The 8,550-nt window shown below is 30.0% G+C and overlaps 1 protein-coding gene across 1 annotated transcript; it reads left to right on the top strand.

Moving 5' to 3' along the window:
* Positions 1–2,685: 2,685 nt before the first annotated feature.
* LOC137826414 (cytochrome P450 82A4) lies at positions 2,686–6,250 on the top strand. The gene is given in 3 exon segments (XM_068632377.2): positions 2,686–3,708; positions 5,451–5,712; positions 5,715–6,250. Coding segments are annotated over 3 exon segments (1,581 nt in total). The 5' UTR covers positions 2,686–2,766; the 3' UTR covers positions 6,092–6,250.
* The last annotated feature ends 2,300 nt before the right edge of the window (positions 6,251–8,550 follow it).

Below are 8,550 nucleotides of genomic sequence, written 5' to 3' on the forward strand. Positions count from 1 at the left end.
TGAGCTTTAGCACTCCTGGCCTATGCTGCTTAGAGAACTATCTCTATCCCCTCGCGTTTCTGTGTTGGTGTTTTTAATTTTGTTTTTTGTATAAGGGTTGGGACACCCCTTAAGTGTCCCCTTTAAATTTAATTAATTCATTGCTGATAAAAAAAAAAACCTTCCAAACCTGCAAGAAGAAATCATAAGCCAATAGACTTGCACACAACACAAACACCTCCCAAGGGCACACACCTCAATCCAACCTTGCACTACAAGAAAACCATGAAATAAAAACTAATTTTTAGTGACAAAAAACAATCAGTTGCTATAATAACTAAATTAGAGACCATTTTAGAGACTAAAAATTTTTTGGTTTCTAAATTAGTTTCCATTATTGTTAAATGGTTTCTAAATTGGTATCTAATTAGCAATCATGGTTTTTGCTACCAAATTTAGAAACTAAATAATACTAAACCTATTGCTATTAATTTACCAAACTAGAACTATGAAACGCATATTTCCAAAAGTGGTGTTCATGTACAAACAACAACTCCTTCCATTTTTTTCCACACCCGTTCAGGAAGGTTTTTGGATTTACATGAAAAAGTTTCAAATATATAGCCTTTTTATTTTGTCTCCATAGAGTTAGAAAGTGACATAACAGGAGCAATTGGTTGCGTGATTTAGGGTACATTCAAGAAAGATTTCCACATTAATTATTAAAAAACTTATTGATTTTTCTAAAAGCTCTTTAATTTATTAAAAAGTTTATATTAATCGAAAATTGGATGTTGGCTGATGTGCTCCAACTGTTATGTTGATAGGAGTTTTTAATTTTTTATTTATTTTTATAAAATGTGTTATTGTTTCGTACAAGAGTTTTATTATTATGAAGTAGTTTATATTTATTATTTTTTTATTAATAAAAAAATAAAATAAAAAATTAGATTTTTAAACATAAAAAAAAGGTTAATTAGAATAAAATATTTTACTTTGACAGAAACTAATTATTAATTAATGAGTATATACTTTATATATTTGTTAATTACTTGAAGTAAGAAAAACAATCTTTATTATTTTTAAAAAATAGTTAAACTTCTTTTAAAAGTGAGAGAGTGATTTGAACGGTTTTATTAAGTAAATTCCGCATAAAATTAACTTTAACCTAAATTATTTTTAATAATAAGTTTTCTAAACATAATCTTAATTTTCTTCACTTAAATATTTCTGTTGGGTTACTTATTTGATTTGCAGGCAGTGACATCAGGAGGAACTGACACAAATAATACATATAGTAATGTTTGGGAAGATCCTTTGGAGTTCAAACCATAAAGGTTTCTTACAACTCATAAAGATATTGACATAAAAAATCATCATTTCGAGTTATTACCATTTGGAGGTTGTAGAAGAATGTGTACAGGAGCATCCTTTGGTCTTCAAATGGTGCATTTCATTCTTGCTAGTTTTTTGCATTCTTTTGAAATTATAAGTTGATCACCTGATCTTATTGATATGACTCAAACCTTTGGATTAACCAACACTAAAGTCACTCCACTTGATATTCTTATTAAACCACGTCTATCTCTTAATTGTTATGAAAACAACTAATCCTTGTGTTAGCTACGTGATTACATTGTATTTTTGTTTCTAAGTAGTTTTTTTTTCCTACTAAATAGTTCAAAATACTTGCTATGTTTGCAGTTTCTCAGATAAATTATTTCAAAATGATGATTGTATATATTTCTATTAGCCTTTTAAAGTATTTCTAATATTTGTTTTTTTTATCACTTATAATACTTGTAATATTTGTAGTTTACTTTTGTAAATTTTATAACTCTTTCAAATATATAATTGATAAAAGTATAATTATAATTGTAATCTGTTTACTCTCTATTTAAAGTTGGATCTTTGTATGAGAGTTGAAATACTTCTAAAATGTTTTTATAAAAAAAAAATCTTCAATATAAGTGGTTGACAGCTGCAACAATCTCAAAGCTCCCAAGGCCCTTGCCACCCTCAGTGAGCAATGAATGAAAGAGTAATGATGTGATGAAAAAAAAATGAAAAAAAAATTGCAGCCTCATGTTGTATGATTCAATCATAGTGTTAAAGCTCCAAGTTTCTCAAAAGCCTTTCCACATTATCCTTACAATAACCAAGATAATTCTTTATTATCCAATCCCTTTTTAATAAAAAAAAATATTTATTTATCGATTTATATTAATTATAATATCGTTTTACATTAATTACAAAAAAATATTTTCTAATACATGAAGATAATTAAATAAATGAAAAGATAAATAAAAATCATGTCAAAAACTTAAACAAAAAAAAAACTATGTTAAAAATTTATAAAATTTCGAATATTCAATAAAAAAATCTATTAAAAGTAATTAAATATATTCAAATTTATAAAATACTTAAAGATAATTACAATTATTTGAAGAAAATCCAACTTTTTTTGTTTCTTTGGAAAATAATAGTTTGATAATCTTTAGAATGGTATATAATTTTTTATGGTTTAGATTTTAAAATAAATATATATAATAAAAAATAAATTTGAAATTAATTAATATAAAAAATATTAAAATAATAGTATTGAAAATTATAAAGTAAATACACAAAAGAGGTGGATTGTGAATGTATAATTGCCCTACCTACTTTATCACATCCAGAAAATTTTCACATCAAACAAAAATGTACCTCTTCACCAAGCCATCAACTTGGTGTTGAATTATCTATTTAAGAATACCAGTACAATTGATTGGACTTAACAAAGCTGAAATGGATTTTGTTCTAAACTACTTGAATACCAGTGCCATTGCATTTCTTTCTCTAATCCTCTTCTGTTTATTCTTCTACAATCCCTTCAATTTTTTTCAAACCAAAGAGGCTCCCACTGTTGCAGGAGCATGGCCAGTACTTGGTCACCTTCCACTGTTGAGTGGTTCAAAGAGATCCCATAGAACTTTGGGTGCTTTGGCTGACAAATATGGACCCATTTTCACCATCCAACTTGGTTCAAAAAAGGCTTTGGTAATCAACAACTGGGAAATGGCAAAGGAATGCTTCACCACAAACGACATGGCCGTTTCCTCTCGCCCCAAGCTCATCGCCATTGAACTCATGGGCTACAATGCCATGTTTGGCTTTGTACCCTATGGTCCCTATTGGCGCGAGTTACGAAAGATTGTAACTTTAGAAATCCTCACTACTCGTCGAGTGGAACAACTGCAGCATGTTCGTGTCTCAGAACTTCAAAACTCGATCAAAGAGTTGCATGATGTTTGGTGCAGCCAAAAGAGTGAGTCTGGCTATGCCTTGGTGGAGCTGAAGCAATGGTTTTCTCACCTCGCATTCAACATGGTTCTTCGAATGGTCGTTGGGAAGAGATATTTTGGTGGTGAAAACTTGGACAATGAGAAGGCACAGAGATGTGTGAAGGCTGTGGAGGAGTTCATGCGTCTGTTGGGGGTGTTCGCAGTGGGAGATGCTGTTCCTTGGCTTAGATGGTTTGATTTTGGAGGGCATGAGAAGGCCATGAAAGAAACTGCGAAAGAGTTGGATAGTATTATAGGTGAGGAGTTAGAGGAACATCGAAAAAGGAAGGGTTTGGGTGAGAAGGATGATGAAGCTCAAGATTTCATGGAAGTAATGATTTCATTGCTTGATGGAAGAACTATTGATGGGATCGATGCAGATACCATGATCAAATCCACCGTACTGGTACGTATGTTTAACAAAAATGTTTTATTAACACTCACTAACATAGACTTGACACACTTGACACAGTTGGCATTGATGTAAAATGCAAATGCAAAACTGGTTCCTCCACATATATTGACAAACGCAAAATTGCTTACCCGTGTGTCTGTAAGTGATTACCTATGTGACGTTTATGATCACCAACTCTTCATGAAAAAAAAATTATTTTTTTTTAATAAAAACCATATATTAATTACATCGGTTAGATGGCTTAACCGATGTAAAAATCATATATTACATCGGTTAGATGACTTAACCGATGTAGGTTTCTCCACATATACTAGCACACACAAAACTGGTTACCCGTGTGTCTGTAAGTGGTTACCTATGTGACGTTTACGACCCACCCACTCTTTATGAAAAAAAATTCAATTTCTTTTATTATGGGTCATATATTACATCGGTTAGATAACTTAACCGACGTAATATGGGTCATTCTGAGTAAAAAAATATATATTACACTGGTTGTTTCTAAGAACCGATGTAATATAATTTTTTATCCTATTTTGAAGTTCGCGCTGCTCATTCGCACGCAATTTCACTCTGTCACGTCATTGTCACGTCTGCGACGTCAAATGTGTGTCATGTATAGAGGATATCAATATATGGGGACTCTATGTTTAATTTACACGTTATAATGCTTTTGAAATGTGAAACTTTAAGAGAATTAAACATATAAATACAACGTTAATGATGTAAAAGCATTACAAAATTCTTCACGTTAATGAGTGTTTTTTTTGGGAGAGTGAGGGATATAGTGATGTTGTGATTGGGAGAGAAAGGGACATTTGTGGTGTTGGGTGAATGAAAATGAATGGACAACTTACAAAAAAAAATTTCTGTTGTTTTTCCACTTCTTTTTTTATCAGTAAAATATCATATAAATTAAATGGAACATTTGATAGGTGTTTCAATTTTTTTATATCTCCTAGTTAATTATTCCAAAGCTACAAAACAACTACCAAATTTTCCACTCTAATTTGGTTTTTGTGAAAAATAATGAAATTTTGAGATTTTTTTTTTAATTGTACATCATCATCAGTTTAGAACTTGTTTAATTTTTACATGGAGGAAATGTAAATTATTATAGAACTCATGAGGTATTCCGTAGAAAATAAATAAAATTAAATAAATTTTCTTGTAAATTAAAATTAAGTATAGCCTAGTTATTTTTAGTAATAAGTTTTTTGAACATAATCTTAATTCAGTATAAGAAAATTATTAAATAAAAACTAATTTTAGGAACCAAAATAATTAGTTACTATTTGTTTAAATTAGAGACCATTTTATAAATTAAAAAAATTAGTGGTATCTAAAATAGTTTTTATTTTAATAAAAAATTATAAAATAGTTTTTAAATTGGTATCTAACCATTAACTATCAAGGTTTTAGCTACTTACTACTTTATATTTTAAATCAGTCTCTATTAGTCTTTTAGATACTAATTTATAATATGAAATATTAGTAACTAAAACCTAGATAACTAATTTAGATACCAAATTAGAAACTATTTTATAAATTTTTATTAATAATAAAAATTATCTTAGATACCAATAATTTTTTAGTCTCTAAATAAGTATCTAATTTAGTCAGTATAGTGACTAATTATTTTTATGTTTAAATTGGGTTGCTATTTAATGATTTTTTTTCTAGTGATTTTCTTCACTTCAATACTTTTGTTGGGTAACTTATTTGTTTTGCAGGCAGTGATTGCAGCAGGAACTGACACAAACAATACAGTTCTTACATGGACAATATCTTTGATTCTAAGAAATCCTTTGGTGTTGGAAAAAGTAAAAGATGAACTTGACACTCATATTGGAAAACAGAAATGCGTAAATGAGTCTGATATAAGTAAGTTAACATATCTTCAAGCTATAGTCAAAGAAACTTTAAGATTGTATCCTCCTGGTCCACTTTCGGCACCTCGTGAATTCACAGAGAATTGCACTTTAAGAGACTATAATATAAAAAGGGAACCCGACTAATCACAAATCTTTGGAAGATTCACACAGATAGTAATGTTTGGGAAGACCCTTTGGAGTTCAAACCAGAAAGGTTTCTTACAACTCATAAAGATATTGACGTCAAAGGTCATCATTTTGAGCTATTACCATTTGGAGGTGGTAGAAGAATATGTCCAGCAGTATCCCTTGGCCTTCAAATGGTGCATTTCACTCTTGCTAGGTTTTTGCATTCTTTTGAAATTTTAAGTCCATCACCTGATCCTATAGACATGACTGAAACATTTGGATTAACCAACACTAAAGCCACTCCACTTGATATTCTTATTAAACCACGTCTATCTCTTAGTTGTTATGAAAACAACCGTTCCTTATCTTAGCTACGTGATTACATTGTATTTTTGTTCAAAGTACTTTTTGTTCCTACTAAATAGTTCAAAGTATTGTAGTTCCTCTATTATATATTTGTATTTTTGTTCAAAAGTACTTGTAATATTTGTAGTATTAAACATATAAATACAGCATAGTTGTTAATTAAATCTGAAATATTTTCTCAGGAACTTGCTTTAGATATGAAGATATGTATTTTACTTCGGTGGTTTAAAATCAGTTGTATGAAAATATAAGGTATAACACTTTCGTTAATGATGTAAAAACATTACAAAATTCTCCACGCAAGTGTGTTTTATCGTCATTACTGTTTATATGGGATTTGTTTGATAGAGGGGAGAGATATAAGTGTTTTTTTTGGGTGAGTGAGGGATATAGTGATGTTGTGATTCGGGGAGAAAGGGTAGTGAGGTTGAGAATGGAGATATTAATGGTGGAAAGGGACATTTGTGGTGTTGCGTGAATGAAAAATGGACCACTTAGAATTCAACATCATGAGTTTAGAAATTGTTTACTTTTCTTATGATGAAAATATACAATGATTATAGAACACATGCAAGTAATCCCTAGAAAATAAATAAAATAAAATAACTTTTTTTGTAAATTAAAATTAACTTTAACTTAGTTATTTTTAATAATAAGTTTTTCAAATATAACCTTAATTTTCTTAACTAAAATATTTCTGTTAGGTAACTTATAACCTTAATTTTCTTCACCGAAATATTTTTGTTGGGTAACTTATTTGATTAGCAGGCAGTGATTTTAGGAGGAACTGACACAAACCATACAGTTCTTACGTGGACAATATCTTTGATTTTACAAAATTCTTTGGTGTTGGAAAAAGTAAAAGATGAACTAGAATTCATATTGGAAAAGAGAAATGTGTAAGTGAGTTTATAAGTAAGTTAATATATCTTCAAGCCATAGTCAAAGAAACTTTAAGATTGTATCCTCCTGATCCTCTTTTGACACCTCGTGAATTCACAGAGAATTGCACTTTAAGAGGCTTAATATAAAAAAGGGAACTCGACTAATAACAAATATTTGGAAGATTCATACAGATAGTAATGCTTGGGAAGATCCTCTAGAGTTTAAACCAGAAAGGTTTCTTACAACTCATAAAGATATTGACATCAAAGGTCGTCATTTCAAGCTATTACCATTTGGAGGTAGTAGAAGAATGTGTCATGGAATATCCTTTAGCCTTCAAATGGTGCACTTCAAGCTAGTTTTTTGCATTCTTTTAAAATTTTAAGTTGATCACCTGATCCCATTGACATGACTTAAACCTTTGGATTAACCAACAACAAAGCCACTCCACTTGATATTCTTATTAAACCACATCTATCTCTTAGTTGTTATGAAAACAACCAATCCTTGTGTTAGCTACGTGATTACATTGTATTTCTATTCAAATTACTTTTTGTTCCTACTAAATAGTTCAAACTACTTGCTATCTTTGTAGTTCCTCTAGTAAATTATTTCAAAAAGATGTATACATATTATATATTTGTATTTTTGTCCAAGAGTACCTGTAACATTTATCTTTCTAAATTTTGTAACTATTTCAAATATATAATTGTTGAAAGTATAATTGCATTGTATATTCTTGCCATTTTGACTTTTTCTTGTTCCTTATTTATTGTTATTTTCTTTATATTTTCCATGTCAGTCTTATTGTTGTGTTTTTAAAATTTAAGTTTGTATTTTTTACTATTTATGTTTAATTCATTTTCATGTACTAGATACAACGATGATAATTTTCTTATTTGCTTTATTGCAAACATCAATTGACTCAAGACATCATATATGCCAACCTTATATCACTAGTGTAAAAATGGCTAATATACATCGTTTCACTATCAGATGCTGTCTATCAAAATGCAGTGACATTTTTTAAATTAAAACAGAAAGATAAACAACGATTGTAAGAGGAACCACTTTCTATTTAAATCATTGAGAGAATAGGCAGTGGCTCTAACCCAACAATCATTGTCTATTCCATATATGATTTAAATAGACATTGATTCCTCTTACAATTATTGTCTATACCCTCGTTATTACCCTAATTCGAAGCTCTGTGGCACTTACGCTTTCGTTCTTTGCGTTTTCTTTCTTCTGCTTCACGCTATCTCTTCAAGTCTTTTGAACGTTCTCTTCATTCATTATCTTTGTAAGTTCTTCCTACCCTTATTAATTATTCTTCCTCCATTCTTCCTATCGATTCATTGCTCATTCTTTGATTGGTTTATTGTTTAAGGTTCTTGTTCATTGTTCCACCACCGCACTCCATTTTCCCTCCATCCCCGCCTTTGTAAGTTCTTCCTACCCTCATTTCTTATTCTTCCGCTTTCGTTCTCATCTTATTTTCCCTCGATTCTTCCATTGGTTCATTGCTCATTCTTCCATTGGTTCATTGCTCATTCTTCCATTGGTTCATTGTTTAAGG

This window comes from Phaseolus vulgaris, chromosome 11 (genome assembly GCF_051622355.1).
Source record: "Phaseolus vulgaris cultivar YP4 chromosome 11, ASM5162235v1, whole genome shotgun sequence".
Taxonomy (NCBI): domain Eukaryota; kingdom Viridiplantae; phylum Streptophyta; class Magnoliopsida; order Fabales; family Fabaceae; genus Phaseolus; species Phaseolus vulgaris.